Source organism: Onthophagus taurus, chromosome 5, assembly GCF_036711975.1.
Source record: "Onthophagus taurus isolate NC chromosome 5, IU_Otau_3.0, whole genome shotgun sequence".
Taxonomy (NCBI): domain Eukaryota; kingdom Metazoa; phylum Arthropoda; class Insecta; order Coleoptera; family Scarabaeidae; genus Onthophagus; species Onthophagus taurus.
In genome coordinates, this window is record NC_091970.1 from 1,187,842 (window position 1) to 1,209,296 (window position 21,455).

Genomic DNA, 21,455 nt, shown 5'->3' on the forward strand with positions numbered 1-21,455 from the left:
TTATTCGATATTATCCGCCATTTTGTCTTTATTTTAACAGAATTTAATTAAACCAACATCGTATTCGTTATCTATATTAAATTCTCTTTAAAACGAGCCCAAACTCGGTCGAGTTATCTTAAAAGACAACAAACTTCCGATTGTCACTTTTTTGAGGTTATGTCAAAATTAAATGTTGGATATCTCGGGTGTTTTTTAAGACAATTGGGTCGTGTTTGGACTCGATTTAAAGGATTTTTAATTCCCCACCCGATTATGAATAAAAAAAAGAACCTAACCTCACTTTGTAAACGTCAAATTGATATTTTTCGCCATCTTGATTAATAATTTTAATTAAATAATAATAAAATTCTTTATTTTTTAGATCTAAAAATACCCGGCGAATTTTATTTCGTTCAAATCGAATCATTTTTCTTAAATCATCCTTCATTTTGTTTTTATTACTAGCGAATTTGATTAATCTAACATCGTATTCGTAATCTACATTAAATTCCCTTTAAAATGAGCCCAAACTCGGACGAGTTATCTTAAAAACCAACAAACACCACCAACTTTCGGTTGTCACTTTTTTGAGGTTATGTCAAAATTAAATGTGGAATATCTCCGGTGTTTTTTAAGATAATTGGGTCGTGTTTGGACTTGATTTAAAGGATTTTTAATTTCCTACGTGATTATGCACAAAGGTAAATCCTAACCTCACTTTGTAAACGTCAAATTAATTTTATTCGATATTATCCGCCATTTTAACGCAACGTTTTATTTGTATGTTTTAGTTTTGCGCTAGTACTATCACTAGAACTAACACAAGACCTAATTAAGTAACTAAAATCGTGCTTATTAGACTTCTAAAGACTATATTTCAGGAGCTATTCTGGGATGTATGTAGATTTTATTATATCACTGTATTAATAAACATCTAAAAAGTCAACGAAAGCTTAAGTATCAAAAACTTTTATTATTCATTTTCGTTTAGATTTTTCAGAAAGTTGTTTCCTCCAAACAATAGCATTCAACTTTTCCCCCAACAGATACAACCCCGAGGACAAACAAAACAGTCCTAAAAAGAATCCAACCCTACCAGGCAAATTCAAAACGTCCAAAACCGGATAAACCCACAAATTCGTGTACGCATGAATAACGTGAATCCACCCCAAATAAGCCAACATAAAAACGGTCAAAATCCCCAGCCCGATTTTCCTCGAAGGATATTTCCTAAACGCCGTAAACATCTCGATCAGGATAAAAATCATGATATTCGTGTGCATCACATGATTTAGCCACGAAGGAAAGTAGGGATCTATCACTTTCGGAAAAACTAGCTCCCTGTCGATCGCATATAACGCCCAAAACGTTAAACCAACAAACATCGATAATGGAAACGCTAACGATGGTAGGAGCTAAAAACAAATAATTAAATAAGAAATCGTTCTTATTCTATTACTTACGATATCTTTAAATTTTCTTATTAAGGACGTTTTTTTTGGTGGTGGTATTAAATCGGATGTTCCAATAACTTCGTTTAAAAAACATATCGTGAAGAAAAACGATTGTAGAAGCTAAAAATGTATAAAGTATTAACAATGTTTATGCTCAAAGAGCTTGTTAAAAAAGCTTGTACAGATCTGACACGATGAGCTGAGTCTATATGTATGTGTAATTTGATAGAAGTCATCATATCTCTAGAGTGCAGCTTTTTTGAGTTATTTCAGTTTTTCCAAAAATTTTGACAGATGCAAAAATGAAATTTTCTTGATTATACACCCTGTATATATCAACATTTATGGTTTATATGCATAAAATTAAAAACTAAAACTTATTATAGGCACAATACACGTGACAAAACACCATGATTAAAAGCACAACAGAAATTGACATTTCAAATATGACAGAAATTGACAGTTCTTTCCGGTCGTTTAAACAGCGCGCGCGGTGCTTAAATACGTATCAATACGAATACATATCAGCTCGTCGTAACAGACTCTGTACATAACAACAATAACCACATTAACTTTTTTATATCAATTAATTTGATAAATAAAATCAACAACAACGTCAACGATAAAACTAAGATAAAACGTCATAATAACGCCATCTCTTTAATTAATTTAAAACTAAAAAGTTTCATTACCATGAAATTAGTTAATTTAGTGAATTATCTAATCAATTTGAAAATTATTTTGCAATTAAATCTAAAAATAAAAAAAATTTAACCTTAAAGATAAAAAACCTCTCATTATATCTTACAGTACAACAAATAAAATGCTTACACACAAATCAAGGTTAATTAATTCTAAAAACTTAACATTCACTTCAAGAAAAAAATGTGTCATTATTATTAATGAATTGTACGAACCGCATCCCAATAAGTTAAAAATTTCAATTTTTTCGTTTTTCCAAATGAAACTCCGATCGGATGTACTTCCGGTGGGATATTAACATAGTTCCAATCGTAATAACACCCGAGCCAAAAGTGAGTGGATATTGCAAAATACAAAATTGCTTTGGCTGACATAATTACTCAAAATACACAACTTAACGGCTTCGTGGCCAGATGCCGACTGCAGCAATAACAAAATGATTGAACTTTGTGATCCGATCAAAAGATTCATTTCGAGGTTATCTCTTAAATTTGAGGTTATAATTTTTTTTTAATCAATAATTATTTTATTTTAATAATTATAACCTTACCACGTTCCAAATCGTTAAATATTTCAATTTTCCCCCGAAAGGTTCCTTTCCGCGATACTTTTCCGGGGCAAATCGGCTCAAATCGACGTATTTCTGATCGTAATAAATCGCGAAATAATAATAAGACACCAAAGCGAAGTAATAAAACGTTTTTACGCCCATCTCCTTTTTGGAGGTTATCTGGCCTACGCGAAATTCGTTAGTTTTCTAACCGGTTTGATTCAACGTTTGAAACATCATCGTTACAACTAGATTTTTAAATAACCTCTTAAATTTATGATAGTGTTTGGTAGGGGAAGTGATTATCTTATCGTTTTTACTCACGAAGTTTTAGAGGCACATTTTATTGATTTTTTTTCGCATCTAATTAAATCATAATTGGGGATTGATTTTGGGAAATGTATTGATGTTAAAAATATCATATTAGAAGATAATTTATGATTATTAAGGACATTTTGAGATAAAATAAGAAAATTATATAAAAAAAAATTAATTTTTGAGGTTATGTGTATGTCAATGTCAAGCTAAAATTTGGTGCCTCATATATAGGTGTCCCAATAGTTAGTGAACATCTCAAATTTATTTTTTTTTTGTAATTTATTAACATACACGAATTTTACCGTTTAAAACTATAAAGAAGCATTAACAAATTATATTACAACCTGGACGTATACCAAATTAAGAGAAAATATCAAACATAAACCTTAATGACACTATAACAACCAATAACTGCTGAATAAAAGTGAGTTCTGTAATTAGCTGGGTGTAACCTCTAAGAGAAAGAAAGAACTGACTTATAGAAGACACAAAGAATCAAAAGTTTAGCCACTTTGCACAGTTACGAGATAAACATACAAAATTTCTCACACGATTGCGACATGATTTAAGTCTCTTTAATTCAAGTCAAATCCAACTCCTTGTCTGATATCAACATTCCTCACTTTATCTCTCTTTGTCTTTCTGCAACACCTTCGCCAATACTCCATTTACTCAATGGTATCCCCCTTGTCTGTAATTGTTTGTTCCATGCTAAATATTCATACTAGATTCTCGATTACCCCAACATATGCAGCCGAAACATGGACTGTAACAGAAAAACAACGATTAAAAGTAATTGAACTAGAAATGAAGTACCTACGATGGATGGTAGGAAGAACGAGACGTGATAGGGCGAGAAACAAAAGTATCAGAAGAGAAATAGAGCAGAATCCTATATCAAAATAAAGACAAAACAACTTCAGTGGTACAGATACCTGAGTAGGATGAGCAATGACAGATACCAAAAGAGAATCAATGAGATGAGTATAGAAGGGAGAAAGCCTTGACTCCACTCTTGTGTTTCCGATAATAAGACCAGTTCTACAAGCCAAGTGGACTTGATCGCTTCAGCATTGAAGTCTCTAGCCAAGACCGTTCTCCTCCAGATATCTTTGACAGTTTAATTCAGCAAGTCTAACGTAAACTAACAGACTCCGCTTCAAGAGGCACAAAACCGCCAATTATAGAGGAATAAAGTAAAATAATGCTCATAAACATGGAATCACGACTTGTCAGTTGTGAGAATACGATGCAGAAAAAAATAATCATTTTTTAATCAATTTTTCAAACTATCAAAACTTTATTTTCGGTGCCTGAATCGGTCGGTTGAAGTGGAGGCGCTATCTCTATTTCAAAGATAAAACTCAATGTTTTAAACAAATATGTTCAAGCGGGTGAGAGGTGCCAAATATTCAAACGATAGTGTCTAATAGTTGAGGTGAGAATAGTGACGAGGCAAAAATACGCAAAAATATCTTAAAAATTGAATCTTAATTGAATTCACATACCTGTGGTATAGATTCAGGTAAGATGTATGTGAGGGATATGGCAAAAAGAGCTAATAAGGTGATGGGGAAGGTCTAGAGAAAGAGAAAGATTATGTTTGTTGACTTACTGGATAAGAGGTGTATAGCGACGCACGAAAAATAAAAGGTTGGAGGTTTTGACACGCATGTACTTGTTGTTATATAATTAATTAATTATGATTAATTAGTTAAAAATGTTATTGGAATAACCAAATGTCAAGTTGAGAAAGTTGACAGGTGACAGCACACATTGTCAAGGTTAATTATCTGAATGTAGCCTAATATAATCTAATATAATCTTAAGATTGCAATATATATCAAGATGGTTTTAAGATAGGATTAAATGTTAATTAACGATTTTACCATATTCCACATTGTTAAGTATTTTAATCTTTTTTTTAATCCATCGAATTCGAAAAAGCTCTCTTCATAACCTTTTGGTAGCAACAAAGACAAATCGACGTCATCGTCATGTTTTGTACAGAATATTGTAAACTTTTAGTTGACAATAAATACTCTTAATTAATTAAATAGTTAAAAATGTTATTGGAATAACTAAATGTCAAGTTGAGAAAGTTGACAGGTTGTCAAGATTAATTATCTGAACGCTTCCTTTTTTTAATACTATCATATCCTCATTTAACTAATAACAAATAATTATAATAAATAAATAAATTATTTTTTATTTAAAAAAAATAGTAATTCGCTTACAATTATACTCTGTTTTTAAACCAGGAGGAGTAAACGCGAAAATCAGATTTACACTAGGAAAAATCACCAGAAAATATCACTAGATATTTTGGCGGTAAATTTAAATTAATAATTATTATTATTTATTTATTTACTTATTATTGTATTTATTTTCGTTTGTTATCGTCAACACTAAACATACAAATTAACATTGAAGTTATGAGTGTATTCATTTCAAAATATAATAAAGAAGGGTTTAAGAACACAAAATTTACAATAATGACACGAAACTGTCGAATTGTCAATAACCTAACCTTCAAATTCAAAATTGCCTGTGTGTGAACCTTCCTCGCATTCAACCAATCACGTGCAAGGTCAATCTGGTGACAAATTTAAAATACTCCTCCTGGTTTAAAAACAGAGTATAATTGCCAAAGAAAACTTCAAGGTATAATTAATGTTTGTAAACAAAACTAACCTTACCTAACATTCCTTCACGTTATAATTGACATTACAAAAGAAAACTTCACGCTATAATTGCCATTACAAATTGCCAAAGAATACTTCATGGTATAATTAATGTTTGTAAACAAAACTAACCTTACCTCACATTCCTTCACGCTATAATTGACAATACAAAAGAAAACTTCACGCTATAATTGCCATTACAAATTGCCAAAGAATACTTCATGGTATAATTAATGTTTGTAAACAAAACTAACCTTACCGAACATTCCTTCACGCTATAATTGACATTACAAAAGAAAACTTCACGCTATAATTGCCATTACTAATTGCCAAAGAAAACTTCATGGTATAATTAATGTTTGTAAACAAAACTAACCTTACTTAACATTTAGCGTCTGAAGACACAGGGCTAAACCCGAAACTTAAAAATATAGCGCTGAATAACAATTAAAACTAGAACCTATGGTTAAAAATGTTATTGGAATAATTAAACGTCAAGTTAAGAAAGTTGACAGGTTTGTCAAGATTAATTATCTGAACGCTTCCTTTTTTAAATATTATCACATCCTCATTTAACTAATAACAAATAATTATAATAAATAATAAATAAATAAATTATTTTTAATTTAAAAAAAATAGTAATTCGCTTACAATTAGTTAAATGTGAGTATTAAAAAAGGAAGCGTTCAGATAATTAATCTTGACAACCTGTCAACTTTCTCAACTTGACATTTGGTTATTCCAAGAACATTTTTAACTAATTATATAACAACAATAATAATATAAACAATTCACTATAAATAATTTTTTTCATGTCAATGAAAGATTTATATCTTTTAGATTATGTCAAGATGGTTTTAAGATAAGATGAAATCTTAATTAACGACATTACCATATTCCACATTGTTAAGTATTTTAATCTTCCTTTTAATCCACCGAATTCCAAAAAGCTCCCTTCATAACCTTTAGGTAGCAACAAGGACAAATCGACGTACATTTGATCGTAGGTAAAAGCGTAACATTTACTAACCACCATCAAAACGTAAACGAAACCTTTCAACCCCATTTTCTTCCTTTAAATTTCAACTTTAACTAATTATAAGTACAACCTTTTCGATAAACCACAACGAATTGAATTGATTCAATCCGGATTTAAATTACACTTATTATATTACATCGTCCTATCTTTTTCTTGGACGTCTCATTTTAACCTCGTTTAAAATATTATCAAAAAAGTGCGATTATAAAAGAAAATTAATTTTTTTTTCGTTACGGTTCTGTTTGGTTATGATGTAATAAAGGACTTACGTGCGGGTAACCCCTCCAACGTGGACGTACGTCGTTTTAAGTCGTGTTAAAATCACAAATGAGTCATCCAGGTGCGTTTTTTTTTCTCAACTAGGTATTAATGTTGTTGCTTTCCCTTCGGGTTTTCGGTTTTCTTTCGTTGTATTTTGCTCAAGCTCTAGTTTGTTTATTCCATCTGAAATAATCGAAAAATATAAATATATAGCAACAATTTTAAATAGTAAGTTTTGTTGATTGTGTAAAGAGCAGTTGGTCAATATCGAGAAGGTTACATTAATTATTAACAACAAAATAGGTGAGTTCTTAATTTTAATTTAACAATTCTTGTTTCAAGGACGTTTCATTCGATATTATTTCTTAATATGAGGTTTAATCTAATTAATGTTGGATTATCCCAATTAAAATTCGTGGCACACAATTTATATCCGCTTACTGACTTTATTTCAACATCCATTTATTTGTGATTCCATAAAAAGTAATCACAAAGGTTATCGTCCGTCTGGAAGTGATTTTATCATACTTTTATTATCATTACAAACAGGATTTCCTAAAATCTCACTTATCTCAAAGACAAATCTCTGAGTAATCTCCTTAAAATGTTATCACACTTTTACTTTTTACCAAATCATTTCGTCATTTCAAAAAATTTCGATTTCATCCTACAAAAATTACAAAGTATATAGTAATATTTAACGTAAATTTTATTTAAATAAATTAATGTAGGTCAGTAAACATTACAAAACCACTTTAATTATATTTATTTTTGGTTTTAGATAAAAATAACCATGGCAGAATTCTTAGAATTTGATTGGAAGAGTAATATGATTTCAAGAGATATCCTCAGGGAGCAAATTTACACAGAAAATGAACCAACCGACGAACAAACATCCATAAAATCGTTAAGAAGCTCCATCCAAACGAGCGGGGACATCGAATTAATAGATAACATGCAACAAGATGATTCGACCCTTTTAAAATTCCTTTACGCGAAGAAATTTAACGTAAACGAGTCGTTCGAATTAATCCGGAATTATTATTGGTATAGGAAGAAGAATCCGGAGATTTTTCGCAATTTCACCATCCAATCAGATGATATTCGACAAAGTTTAGAAAATGGAATCCCCGGGGTTTTAGAATCAAGGGATCGAAAAGGGCGGTGTGTTTTATTGATTAATGGGAACAATTGGGATTGCTCCCAATACACTTTAATGGGAATTTATCGCGCTATTTTGTATACTTTAGAATTTTTAATACAAAACATTCACAATCAAGCGAATGGTTTCGTCATTTTAGTCGATTGGACCGAATTTTCGTTCCGCCAAACGACCCATTTGAAACCGGCCATTTTAAAAACGATGATTGAAGGGCTACAAGATTGTTTCCCCGCGAAATTTAAAGGGGTTCATTTCATCGGGCAACCGTGGTACGTCGAAGCTGCTTTAGCGCTTATTAAACCATTTTTAAAAGAAAAAACTAAGGAACGCATCTATGTACACGGAAATAATTTGAGTACGCTTCATAATTACGTGCCTACCGATATACTTCCGGCGGAAATGGGGGGCGAACAAGCCAGTTTTAACCCGGAAGTTTGGCTCAAACAACTCATGGAAAGCGACAAAGTTTAATTCATAAAAACAGAATCTCAAAAAACGAATGTATTTATGTATTTATTGTATACACTCTGTGATATTATATACAAGATGCTTATTTTAATCTTGATCATTCCAAGAATATTTTAAATTTGATTTTGCACTGACTGAAGGAAATTTTTGAGGTTAACTTGACAATAATAATAATTAAGGGCAATATAATGATGTGTTTTTTGCATTAAATATCTAATAAAACTATAAATTTATTAATTAAGCGATTATTTACCTTCAAAATCCTATAATTACTATATTTGTTATCAAATTTTATCAAAAATTAGATGAGGTTAGATTTTAAAATAAAAATTAGTACCAACCTCAAAAAAATTAAATTTTCGTCATTTATAACAATTATATAAAACATTAATTATTACAAAAAATGATTAATTCATTCAATCCAATTTCCATCTATATCTATAAACAAGGATTTGAAGCTATTTAGATAAATTTGTTTATCTTAAGATTGAGGTTATATAAAACGTAATGTTTTTTTGTTAATATTTTTTTTACATTAAATTGTTTATTAATTAAACGATTATTTACCTTTAAAATCCTACAATTACTACATTTATTATCAATTTTTATCAAAAATTAGATTTAAAAATAAAAATTAGTACCAACCTCAAAAATAATCAAATTTACCCCAGATTTAAAATTATAACAATTTATATTAAATTATATAACATTTTTCTTCGTTATTTATATCAAACTCTATTTAACAATTATATAAAACGTTAATTAATACGAAAAATGATTTAATTAAAATTTGATCCAATTTAAACACTAAATGAATACGACCTTGGGTTTTATTACTAAATACCCCCCACCGTGCTAAAACGTGCTGAGTAAAGCTTGATTTATCAAAAGCACATTAAAAAACCGGCTTTATAACCTATACGTGGTAACTCAACCAGGTGTAGTTGTTAAAAGTGATTTGGTGTTAAATTCATTAAGAATTTAATTAAAAATGTCCGAGAGGTACGTTAAACTCACTGTTTCCATCAAATTTATTTAAATTAAACCATTTATTATTAATCTAATCAATTCTGCATTTTTTATGCATTCTTTATAACCAACCCATAAAAGATAAAAAAACTATTCCTGACTCACACAATCATTATCGAATAATGTACAAAAATTTTCCTATTTTTCACTCAGTTTATAACAATTTCTTCGTTTTAAAACATGTCGATTATTTTTAACCGTGTTAAAGATTTAAAACAATTAATTAATCTAAACAATTTGAGGTTATTTAGGTAAATTTGCTTATTTTAAGTTTGCAATACTTTGAGGTTATGTAAAACGTCATATTTTTTTTGTATTAAATTCTTGAATCAAAATGATTATATTTTTGAAGCGCAAAATTAATCGATGGCAAATCAATCGCAAAAGACATTCAAAATGGCTTAAAACTCGAAATAGAAGAATGGGTTAAAATCGGCCACCGTGCCCCAACTTTACATGCGATCATAATCGGAGATGACCCGGCAAGTGTAACTTATGTAAATAAAAAGATGGAAGCTTCAAAAGAAGTTGGTGAGTATTAAAATAACACGAATAAATTAATATTAATTAAAAAAAATTAAATTTAGGTATTAAAAGTGAACGAATTTATCTCCCAAAAACATCAACTGAAGAAGAAATAATTAAAAAAATAAACGAATTAAACGAAAACCCGCAAGTTGATGGGATTTTAGTTCAACTCCCCGTCCCGGAAGCTGTGAGCGAACGCAATGTTTGTAACGCAGTTGACCCAAAAAAAGATGTAGATGGATTTCATATTTTAAATGTTGGAAAATTAACGTTAAACATGGATTGTTTCGTTCCATGCACAGCACTGGGCGTTATTGAGTTGCTAAAATGGTTTGAGGAAGACTCTAAGACGAAAATTTTTGGTAAAAACGTCGTCGTTTGTGGTCGATCGAAAAACGTTGGACTTCCCATTTTTAATATTTTGCACTCGGATGCGCGTTATAATCTTCCTGGGTTGGAGTCAACTGTTACATTGTGTCATCGACATACGCCTAAAGAACAATTAGAAATGTTTACTAAATCAGCTGATGTCGTTATTAGTGCAACAGGAGTTGTTGGATTAATCAAAAAAGAAATGATTAAAAAAGGGGCTTGTGTTATTGATGTAGGGATTACTCGTATAACCACGCCCGAAGGAAAAACTAAGTTGGTTGGGGATGTTGATTTTAATGGTAAACTTTTTTTTATAATAAAAAATTAATTTTATTTTTTTTTGTTTGCATTTTTAGGTGTTAAAGAAGTCGCTGGTTATTTAACACCCGTTCCTGGTGGGGTTGGTCCAATGACTGTTGCTATGTTAATGAGAAATACTTTTAAAGCTGCTAAGTTATTAGCACAATGAATTCTTTAACAAGTATTATCGCTTTTTTTTCAGTATTTTTATATATTTAAATATGGATAATGTACTTAAAATGAATTTATATCGAATTTATGCATAATAAATTATCAAGGATACAATAACATCTCAATTATTTAATAACACATAAATATTGCAAACATTTACATTTTTTTCCATTTTCATTAACTGTATGTTTTGAAATACATAACCTTACTTAATATACTTATAAATTATAATATATACCTAATATATATATTCGTGTGGATAAATTACAAAATGTTCAATAGTTTTAATTAATTAGTGTTGTATTTTATTATTAGTATTTATTAATTTTTATTTAATTTAAACAATTAGCGACATCTGTGAACAACAGGTAAGAAATTGAATCCTAAAGGTTATTTTTAGCAAACAATTCTAATCGATGGATTAAATAACTATACCGGGAATTGATTAAAAATAAAACTTATTAGTTATTAATGATTTATTAATAGTTATTAATGATTTATTAATAGTTATTAATGATTTTAAAAATATTAATTTAAACAACTAGCGACATCTATGAAGATTAAGAAAAAACTAGTCAACATAACCTCAAATTTCGTTTTGGTTTTAAAAATATTGTTAATACTTTTTTGTTCTTTTAAAACGTACAAAAGATAAATAATCATGTTTTATGTGGCGAGGAGTTCATTTTTATGGATAAACAGGTAAGAAATTGAATCCTAAAGGTTATTTTTAGCAAACAATTCTAATACATGGATTAAATAACTATATCGGGAATTGATTAAAAATAAGACTTATTTTTGAAGATGGAAATAGTTATTAATGATTTATTAATAATTTTAAAAATATTAATGAAAACTATCAGCGACATCTATGAAGATTAAGAAAAAGCTAGTAAACTCCTCAAATTTCGTTTCGGTTTTAAAAATATTGTTATTATTTTTTATATTCTTTTAAAACGTGCAAAAGATAAATAATCATATTTTATGTGGTGGGGAGAAAACAGGGAATAATTCAAGATTAGGAGTCTCTCTTAAAAATCGATGATTTTTTTTTTAATCGATAGGAAATGAGTCAAAAGAGGCGTTAATGATAAAAAAAAAGTGCGGAAAAGTGTAGTACTTACCGAAAAATCACTTTAAAGTTGCGATTTGACGTTTCTTTTTGGAAGTTAAAAGCAATGTTAAAATTGCATTTTCGTATTAAATTCTAACCTGAAATTGTTTAATTTATACTCACGCACAAAATAAAAAGTTATTTTCACTAAACTTGTTGAGATTACAACATATTTTCGGATGAAAACCTTGTTTCTTAGGCTATCGATGCAGAACGACAATTAAATGGCGTTAGATAGAATTGTTTCTACCAAATGTGTATTAATAGACTTTGTGTTAATGGATTGTGTATCAATTGATCTGTCAAATGACTGAAAGCTCTTTGCAATCTTTATGTTGTAAATATAAATGATAAATAAGTATAGTAGCTTATTTAATAGTAGTTTAGTTAAATTAAAATAGTTATTAAAAAAGACATGGTTACAAAATAAAAATAAATAAATAGCCCGTGTGACGATAGCAACAAACTGTGTATTTAACCAAATGACAATTACAACTGACAACACAATGAACACAAGCAATATTAACCATGTATTTTCGTATTAAATCCTAACCTCAAATTGTTTAATTTATACCCACGCACTAAATAAAAAGTTATTTTCACTAAACTTGTTGAGATTACACCATAATTATTCATAATGACACCTATGTGAAGTTAGTCCCCAATTAAACAGAATTTTACATGTATAGTATTTTAATTATAACATGAGAACCAGTGAACCGATTTCGATAAACAATGTCTCATTCGAAAGCTTAATCCTTGGCCAATACGAAAGTGGAAATGCCCGATTGAGGATGTGACGATAGCAACGATAGCAACAAACCTTCCAACAACAAATTTTTATCCGCAATTTCCTATCTATTTTATTAGCTGATATCTTTCTTATTATTAGATATAGCAGAACACTAAATGCACCATATGAAAGCTTGATTCTTTCTTTATGAAATCGTCGGTCCTCGTTTGCCGATATGTTAATATTAAAATCAATAAAAGATGAAGAACACCGCTCTGTACGTAAAATAGCTTAATATTACCAAACTTCAAGCCCTTGTGCAATTGTTATCAAACCGAATTTTAAAAAACTGTGTTCACAATCAGAAAGAACGCTCCTTCAAATATCTTAATCCGGGTTTTTGTTGGTCAATATCAATTAGCATCATGGTTAAATCACCTTTAATATACATCTCTATATACAGAAACGTTTAATTGCCCTACCTCTAAACAACTTTCTTACATATTTGATATGAGGAAAACTATAGAAGTATATCATGAAGTTATAGACTTACACAAGGACGTTTTTGGTCAAAAAATTACCAAATTCACACGTTTTAGCTACTTTTAAACATTGTTGGGATCAATAACTTTCTTATATCACCAGGAAAAAACTCTATAACCAAGTAGCGATAGCCACGTGTTATACACCATTAGAAAGAGCAGCAAATTGTAGATAAGATAGATCTATACTTCTATAGTTTTCCCAATATCAAATAAGAAACTTGTTTAAAGGAATAGTAATTAAACGTTTTTGCGTGTAGGGATGTATATTAAGGGCGATTTAAGCATGACGCCGATAGACCCATTTACCAACGAAAACCCGGGTTAAGATATAATAAATTTAAAGAGCGCTCTTTCCGAGTGTGATAATAGTTTTTTAAAAATCGGTTTGATAACAATTGCACAAAGGCTTGAAGTTTGGTAATTTTAAGCTATTTAATCTAAGTACAGAGCCACCGCTTTGTAGTTTAAGTACAGATTGATCTTAGTATTAACTTATCGACAGACAAAGACCGGTTTTAGATAGAGAAAGAATCTCTAATTATTATCTCGAATTATCTCCAATAATAAGAAAGATATCAGCTAAGAAAGTAGATAAAAAATTACGGATACAAGTTTGTTGCTATCGGACAAATGTTGAGGAGGCTGAAAACTAGAAACATAAAACTAAAGAAAATTCCAATATTTTTCAGCACCACATAAAGACTGAACATAATATAAATTATGGAGGAGTTGAGCTTCTTCATTCGTGTAACAAATTATAAAGATAATAATAACTATCTACTTATGAATGAACAAGTTCAACTTTCTCATAAACCCATCTTACGTCATACACCCTACGTTATGAACTTTTGATGTTAAAACTTTGTAACTACGAAAGGGATTTTCATCAATAATATGTGTTATTAAGTTCCAAAATAACGTTAAACTAACTAATAATTATCCTAATTATAATATTTAAGTGGTTTGAAGTCTTTTAATAACAAATTTTTATTTAACTCTCATGCTCTCTATTTAAATGCGATAACAGATTATAAACATTTCAAATAGATTTTTAGAATCTATTTGTATCTTATATTCTATTCAATTTCTTTTTTCGAATCTATCTTTGCTCCTATCTGGCGACGCTCTTGTACATAGTTAATAGACACACAGTCTAGGTAACGACAGGCTCTTAGTCATTATGACCTATGCGAGGTTAGCTCCAAATTTTTCTAGCCCCCAATTAGATAGGATTTTACATGTATAGTATTTTGATTATAACAAGAAAACCAGCCAATCGATTTCGATAATCAAAATCTCATTCGAAAGCTTAATCTTTGGCCAATACGAAAGTGGAAATGCCCGACTCGAAATTTCTCGCGGGGTCATTTCAATGTTTGTATGTACATAATTAGTAAATTTTGAAATCGGGCATTTCCACCTTCGCATTCATTGCAGATCATACTTTCGACCGAGATTTTGATGACTAAAATTGGTCAATTAGTTACGGAGATAATTGATCTGTTTAATTAATTCGTTTGTTGTGTTTTAATCAAAATCCTTAAATATTTCGAATCGGGCATTTCGACAACAGCATTCAGCCAGACATAAACTTTCGATTGAGATATAAAACATTAAAATCCGTCAAACTGTTCTTTAATTATAGTCGATTTAGTTTAAATTAATTTTTCTATATTGGGGACTATACTTTTGAGCGTTCACACGTGCATAAACAACGAGCCGAAGACGGTGTCATTCCGAGGGCTGTATAAAGTTAACGGGAGAGAATTGAAATCGGGCATCTTGTAATTTCAATAGAAGACACTATGACGAATCAAGTGACGTATAAATCTTGATTAACGGGTACATCATTTACGAGTTATCACCATTTAAAGAAGGTCAATTTTGTGTAATTTTTGTGTATGTTCGCATTATTTTGGCGTTTTAACGAAATTCGAAAGAGATTTCGAATCGGGCATTTCCACTGTCGTATTGACCAAAGATTAAGCTTTCGAATGAGACATTGTTTATCGAAATTGGTTCACAGGTTCTCATGTTATAATCAAAATACTATACATGTAAAATCCTATCTAATTGGGGGCTAATTTCACATAGGTGTCATTATGAATAGTTAAGTTGTAATCCCAAGTTAAGTGAAAATAACTTTTTATTTTGTGCGTGGGTATAAATTAAACAATTTGAGGTTAGGATTTAATACGAAAATACATGTCATGGTTAACATTGCTTGTGTATTAGTTATAATTGTCATTTGGTTAAATACACAGTTTGTTGCCATCGTCACACGGGTTATTTTTTTATTGTTATTTTGTAACCATGTACACGTCTTTTTTAATAATAATTTTTAATTAATTAACTATTTTAACTTAAGTAAGGTACTATTAAATAAGCTATTATACTTATTTATCATTTATATTTACAATATTAAGATATTTCAGTCGTTTGACAGATCAATTGATACACAATCTATTAACACAAAGTCTATTAACACACATTTGGTAGAAACAATTCTATTTAACGACAGGTAGTTGTCGTTATGCATTGATAGCCTAAAAAATAAGGTTTTCATCCGAAAATATGTTGTAATCTCAATAAGTTTAGTGAAAATAACTTTTTATTTTGTGCGTGGGTATTAATTAAACAATTTCAGGTTAGAATTTAATAGGAAAATGCAATTTTAACATTGCTTTGAACTTCCAAAAAGAAACGTCAAATCGCAACTTTAAAGTGATTTTTCGGTAAGTACTACACTTTTCCGCACTTTTTTTTTATCATTAACGCCTCTTTTGACTCATTTCCTATCGATTAAAAAAAAAATCATCGATTTTTAAGAGAGACTCCTAATCTTGATATATGCCGAAAACAGGTAAGAAATTGAATCCTAAAGGTTATTTTTAGCAAATAATTCTAATCGATGGATTAAGTAAGTATACCGGGAATTGATTAAAAATAACTTATTTTTGAAGATAGAAATAGTTATTAATGATTTTTATCAAAAAATACATTTAACAGGCGGTTATACATCGAAATATCATAAAAATATTAGATTAAACTATCTCCTGTGAGTACTAAACAGTGAATTAATTATTTTTAGGTTGACCAACCTTAATCATTAAACGTCATATGTAAACATAACCTAAAAAAATTTTTTTTGTAGAAAAAATTACAATAATTAATAATAAATGAGAAATAACGTACTTTATTATTATTACCAAGCGATTAAACGAAGCAAAATAAATACATCCAAACTGCACTGCCCATCGAGTGTACATTTAACTTTTAAAAACGATTATTGCTAAGATTTTAGTACGAATAACTCGTTAATAGATTTCCAAAGCAATTAGAATTCATTAAATTGTTATTTCTAAGCGTTAAATTACTAATACATATCTTAGTAAATATAAAGTTCAAAAAAACTTAATACGAATTCTCTACGAAAGAGAATAAGAAAAGTTTCCAATTTTTTTAAAGTCTTACATTAAATAAATTAAGAAAATATATATATGAACGGAATGTGTTCATCACAGTTGCGTTACAAACATTACGGTGTACTAAATAATGAAAAAAAAAGCGTATTAAGCTTATAATATTCAAGATAAATTCTAATACTGCTTTTAATTTTAGATTTGTTTTAAAACGTTAACAATTTTTAATGTAACATTTGAAATTTTGTACTTTACTTGACATCCTATCGCAAGCAAAATCGTTGTTAACTACATAAAAATATTTTCTTTAGCATTTAAATAAGTTTCTAAGAAGAGAGACGATTATTGTGATTTTAGATTTTCTTTAAAGAAATCTTAACAATCTTCATTTGCTGATTTTAAGGGCCTCAAAACAATTCTGGGATCCGATTCAATCATTCTATCTGCATCTTCATTACTTAAATATAAAAATATTAACAATAAATCATTAATTTAAATAATTATTTACCTTAAAATGGTATGTTCTTGTACCATAAGTCTACTATTTTCCGTATCACCTTGTGATTGTTGATATGCCACATCCGAAACAGGGGGGTATGTTGCAGAAACTAATAAATCGGTTGAAGGATTTGTTGAAACGTGTTTACCAGCTACATCTAAGTGGGTCTTCTTGGGGCAACAATATAATTTTCCAGCTCGTTTCATATAAAACACTATTTTTGTGTTAATTTATTTCTAAATTTGAGACATTTTTACTTACGGAATAATCCGGATGATATTCCACAAAGTATGAACCCAACAATGATTAATATACAATTTGAAGGATCCTTTTCTATCGCCAAGTTCCCTAATGAACCAATTAAAATAAGAGATAACCTAAAAATTCGTTAAAATATCAACTTTAAGTACTTTAAATAACGTTTTTTGAACTCACCCTATTATTAAACAAATCAAACTTATTATAAGTGGTAATGACCTTATAATTTGATGCTTTTTGACTCTAGTTAAAGATGATATGTACCGTAAATTACTTGATATTCCATTCCCATTCTCACAGTTTTGTCTATCGATAGTCGTGGGTCCATACACGCCAGACATTTTCTTTTCTATTTAATTCGTTTTCTTTTTATGGATTAATTTTAGTGTGATGATTCCATTTAGCAAGAACTTAGTTCTGAAAGATGATAAAAATTGCAACTTACGTTTATTTTATTATATTTACATCGAAATTGTTTAAATTTTGATTATTGCAATGCGTATCACGTAAACACGTTTAATTTAAACCGTTATGTTTATTATTTGATTAGAATTGTTGATAGATAAACGCATATGTATAAAACAATTTTTTTGACAATTTTGACAGAAGTTGGAGAATAATACCAACCTATTTTTTTTTTTTTTTTTTAATGAATTATAATAATAAGAGCCATAACAGTATAATAAAAATTTGATTATTTGTATAAATAATGTTTATTTCTTTGAATTTATTTTGATTTAATAAATCGAAATAAATAATAAGAATTAAATTATTTAAATGAAAATTTAAGTTGGTAACATCCGCACGATCTTCATCCTCTCCATGTCACGTCGAATACAAACATTTAAAATTTTTTTAAACATTTTTATTAAAGTTAATTAGTTGATACAAACGTGGGTAAGACGAAATCACTTATTAATATTATTTTATATTATTAACAGTGCTGTTTTTATGATGCTTTCTTTATTACTTATTGGTTATTTTTGTAAAAAATACAAAGTGAGGTTATGCGCAATTTTATTATAAAGCTTTATTTAATTAAAATTTCATTTAATTCAAATTTCACTAAAAACATTCGTTTTAGATATTTTAGATCAATCTAAGAAATTGCAATTAAATTAAAATAAACAACAAAAATTATATTATTATATTTCATAATAAAAATTTAAGTTGGTAGTATCCGCACGATCTTCTCCACGTCACGTTAAATACAAACATTTAAAAGTTTTTTTTTAAACATTTTTATTAAAGTTAATTTGTGGATAAAAGCCTGGGTAAGACGAAATTGTTTATTAATTTTATTATATTCATTAACATTGGTGATTTTATGCTACATTTTTTGTTATTTCTTGTGTATTTTCGTAAAAAAAGAAAAGTGAGGTTATGTGCATTTTTAGTGTTAAAGTTTAATTTAATAAAAATTTTATTTAATTCAAATATATTTTTAGGTACAGTTGGAAATCGTGGTTTTAGCCCCCTGGTGCCAGTTTTTTTTGGACTTCTTCCTTCTGTTGGACTCCATTCCATCGCTCTTTTCGGGATTCTTCCTGGACTCATTCTTTGAACGTGGCCGGAATTGGAGCTATCTTCTTTGGAAAAAAAATTAAGTTGGTAGTATCCGCACCAACTTCATTCCCTCCATCTGTCACATCGAATACAAACATATAAAAGTTTTTTAAACATTTTTATTAAACTTAATTTGTGGATAAAAGCCTGGGTAAGTCGAAATTGTTTATTAATTTTATTATATTTATTAACATTGGTGTTTTTATGCTGCATTTTTGTTGTATTTTCGCAAAAAAAGAAAAGAATAGTGAGGTTATGTACATTTTTGTGTTATTTAAAGTTTAATTTAATAAAAATTTTATTTAATTCAAATATATTTTTTAGGTACAGTTGGAAATCGTGGTTTTAGCCCCCTGGTGCCAGTTTTTTTGGACTTCTTCCTTCTGTTGGACTCCATTCCATCGCTCTTTTCGGGATTATTCCTGGACTCATTCTTTGAACGTGGCCGGAATTGGAACTGTCTCCTTTGGAAAAAAAATTAAGTTGGTAGTATCCGCACGAACTTCATTCCCTCCATCTGTCACATCGAATACAAACATATAAAAACTTTTTAAACATTTTCATTAAAGTTAATTTGTGGATAAAAGCCTGGGTAAGTCGAAATTGTTTATTAATTTTATTATATTTATTAAAATTGGGGTTTTTATGCTGCATTTTTGTTGTATTTTCGCAAAAAAAGAAAAGAAAAGTGAGGTTATGTACATTTTTAGTGTTATTTTAAGTTTAATTTCATAAAAATTTTGTTTAATTCAAATATATTTTTTAGGTACAACTGAAAACGGTCGTTTTAGACTTTTTGGATCGAATAAAAGCCCGTTGTTCGGCACGAAAGCTTCTCGTGAATTTTTTATAAAATCATGCACATTTTACGAAGATTTGATTTCGGGGTGTTGGTGGTTCAAATTGTTATCGAATTACTTTTAAACCCTTTTTTGAACCTTAATTAAACCTCAACATATAATTTTTGATTTTTAAAAATTGGAAATTAATTTTTTTTGTGGTGAAATGTATTTTAATTGCATGGATGTCCTTGGAAAGTGGACTATGTGTGTCGTACACATAACCTTAAAAGAAGTAACGACGATTCTCGTTCGGGAATTGCCGAAAATTTCGAATGTTGCGCTCTCTATCGACTATTGCGTGTTGGAGTGGTGCGCATCCCTCCGCGGTATGGTCCGGTTTCCACCCTTACACTTGCTGCCAGTTTGGCGCCTTCCGCACCGCCACAGCCCACTCTCTCCCTAACGATCTCTCGAATTTTTTTTTTAATTTTTCGCTCACACCTTTAACCTCTCCGTTTTCGGCCGAAACTCTATTGATGCCGAAACGAACCCGACACTTTTTAAAAGACACCTTTAATTAAACATTCGAGCGCGTATCTAAAAGAAGAACAACCACAACGTTGAAGACGAAGAAGAAGTAACCCTTCGCATCTGTGTGCTGATGACCCTTTTTAAACGTTTTCTTGGTTCCTAAAGAAAAATCTTAAGTTTTGTGTTAAGTGATTTTTTTTTAATCTTAATAATTAGAATCGCGACTCCCCTTAAATTAATTTTATTTGGTGATTCATTAAAAAAAATTAATTACTGATTGAAGAGGTAAAGCACAAAAATGTAGATTACCCCACGACTTTTTTCTTATACTTTATCTTCCATTAGTTATATTTTTTTTTAGAAAATTCCCGATTTTTAATTTTTTTTTTAGCACAAGTCTGTTTTTCTGCTCGGCTTTTTTAGGAAACAATTTTTTTATAGCCCAAGGCACAAATACAAATAACTTTTTTTAGTTAATGGTGGTGCTGATACGCTGATAGATTAGAAATTCTCCCCTTTTTATCGTTAGATACGATCCCCATTGACTAAATAGAAAGAGCATGTTTGAGAAGTAACGATTTCTGAGCTTTCTTTTTATTATTATTATTTTTTTTTTGGTCGTTTCGAGGGGTGAACTCCCTCCCATTTATTTTTTTTATTAGATGCATGCTGTACACACGATCGTGTTGTTAAACCGAAATGGGTTAGGCATGGACTATAATCGATAAAAAATCACCTTGGAATAACATAATAATGATGGCCTCTTTTTTTTACCTCAAAATTACATTAACCATATCTGAGGTAAATTAATAACTAATTTTTGTATCTATTTCTCTTACTATAAATATCCATTTAAATTCTTTAAAAAGCTTTTTGATTCGAAACAAAAGCTTTTCCGTGGTAATAAAGCTTTTCGGGGTATAAAGTTGTTTTGGGGACGTCGTGGGGTGCTGTTTTCAATTCAGACTTCGGCTCCAACTTGGTG

At 29.5% G+C, this 21,455-nt stretch overlaps 5 protein-coding genes across 14 annotated transcripts in view; 3 read left to right on the forward strand and 2 right to left on the reverse strand.

Annotated features, from left to right (window-relative positions):
- Positions 1–935: 935 nt before the first annotated feature.
- Positions 936–7,073, reverse strand: LOC111413609 (androgen-induced gene 1 protein-like). Of its 5 annotated transcripts, XM_023044644.2 has the most exons (4): positions 6,999–7,073; positions 3,630–3,772; positions 1,446–1,556; positions 936–1,397 (listed from the first exon to the last, which is right to left on the reverse strand). In XM_023044644.2, the coding sequence occupies exons 2-4, from the start codon at positions 3,672–3,674 to the stop codon at positions 960–962; spliced, it is 594 nt and encodes a 197-aa protein (XP_022900412.2). In that variant the 5' UTR covers positions 3,675–3,772; positions 6,999–7,073; the 3' UTR covers positions 936–959. The 5 variants fall into 5 exon arrangements, with proteins under 5 accessions (XP_022900412.2, XP_022900408.2, XP_022900409.2 ...); XM_023044640.2 differs by lacking the exons at positions 3,630–3,772; positions 6,999–7,073 and adding an exon at positions 6,583–6,853; XM_023044641.2 differs by lacking the exons at positions 3,630–3,772; positions 6,999–7,073 and adding an exon at positions 2,689–2,933.
- Positions 6,624–8,857, forward strand: LOC111413608 (clavesin-1-like). 2 transcript variants are annotated; one of them, XM_071196085.1, is made up of 2 exons: positions 6,624–6,697; positions 7,772–8,857. In XM_071196085.1, the coding sequence occupies exon 2, from the start codon at positions 7,784–7,786 to the stop codon at positions 8,621–8,623; it is 840 nt and encodes a 279-aa protein (XP_071052186.1). In that variant the 5' UTR covers positions 6,624–6,697; positions 7,772–7,783; the 3' UTR covers positions 8,624–8,857. The 2 variants fall into 2 exon arrangements, with proteins under 2 accessions (XP_071052186.1, XP_022900407.1); XM_023044639.2 differs by lacking the exon at positions 6,624–6,697 and adding an exon at positions 7,204–7,293.
- Positions 8,858–9,486: 629 nt separating this feature from the next.
- On the forward strand, positions 9,487–11,137 carry LOC111413606 (NAD-dependent methylenetetrahydrofolate dehydrogenase). Of its 2 annotated transcripts, none has more exons than XM_023044638.2 (4): positions 9,487–9,622; positions 10,002–10,180; positions 10,237–10,848; positions 10,906–11,137. In XM_023044638.2, the coding sequence occupies exons 1-4, from the start codon at positions 9,612–9,614 to the stop codon at positions 11,016–11,018; spliced, it is 915 nt and encodes a 304-aa protein (XP_022900406.2). In that variant the 5' UTR covers positions 9,487–9,611; the 3' UTR covers positions 11,019–11,137. The 2 variants fall into 2 exon arrangements, with proteins under 2 accessions (XP_022900406.2, XP_071052185.1); XM_071196084.1 differs by lacking the exon at positions 9,487–9,622 and adding an exon at positions 9,753–9,900.
- Positions 11,138–15,620: 4,483 nt separating this feature from the next.
- LOC111413610 (uncharacterized) lies at positions 15,621–18,202 on the reverse strand. Of its 2 annotated transcripts, XR_011640418.1 has the most exons (5): positions 17,769–18,202; positions 17,595–17,710; positions 17,343–17,547; positions 16,608–17,291; positions 15,621–16,545 (listed from the first exon to the last, which is right to left on the reverse strand). XR_011640418.1 is itself a non-coding variant. In XM_023044645.2 (4 exons), exons 1-4 carry the CDS (start codon positions 17,930–17,932, stop codon positions 17,210–17,212), a joined length of 567 nt encoding a protein of 188 aa, XP_022900413.1. In that variant the 5' UTR covers positions 17,933–18,202; the 3' UTR covers positions 16,593–17,209. The 2 variants fall into 2 exon arrangements, 1 of the variants encoding a protein (XP_022900413.1); XM_023044645.2 differs by lacking the exon at positions 15,621–16,545 and having other exon boundaries at positions 16,593–17,291.
- A 1,457-nt stretch (positions 18,203–19,659) lies between these two features.
- The window catches only part of LOC111413605 (uncharacterized), a 55,773-nt gene continuing 53,977 nt past the window's right edge, over positions 19,660–21,455 (forward strand). For 2 of the 3 annotated variants that reach the window (XR_011640417.1, XM_071196082.1), the window contains exon 1: positions 20,424–20,755. The gene's annotated coding sequence lies outside the window, so the exon portion shown is untranslated. Of the gene's footprint in view, positions 19,750–20,423; positions 20,756–21,455 lie in introns of those variants that run through there. The other variant, XM_071196083.1, reaches the window with a different exon arrangement.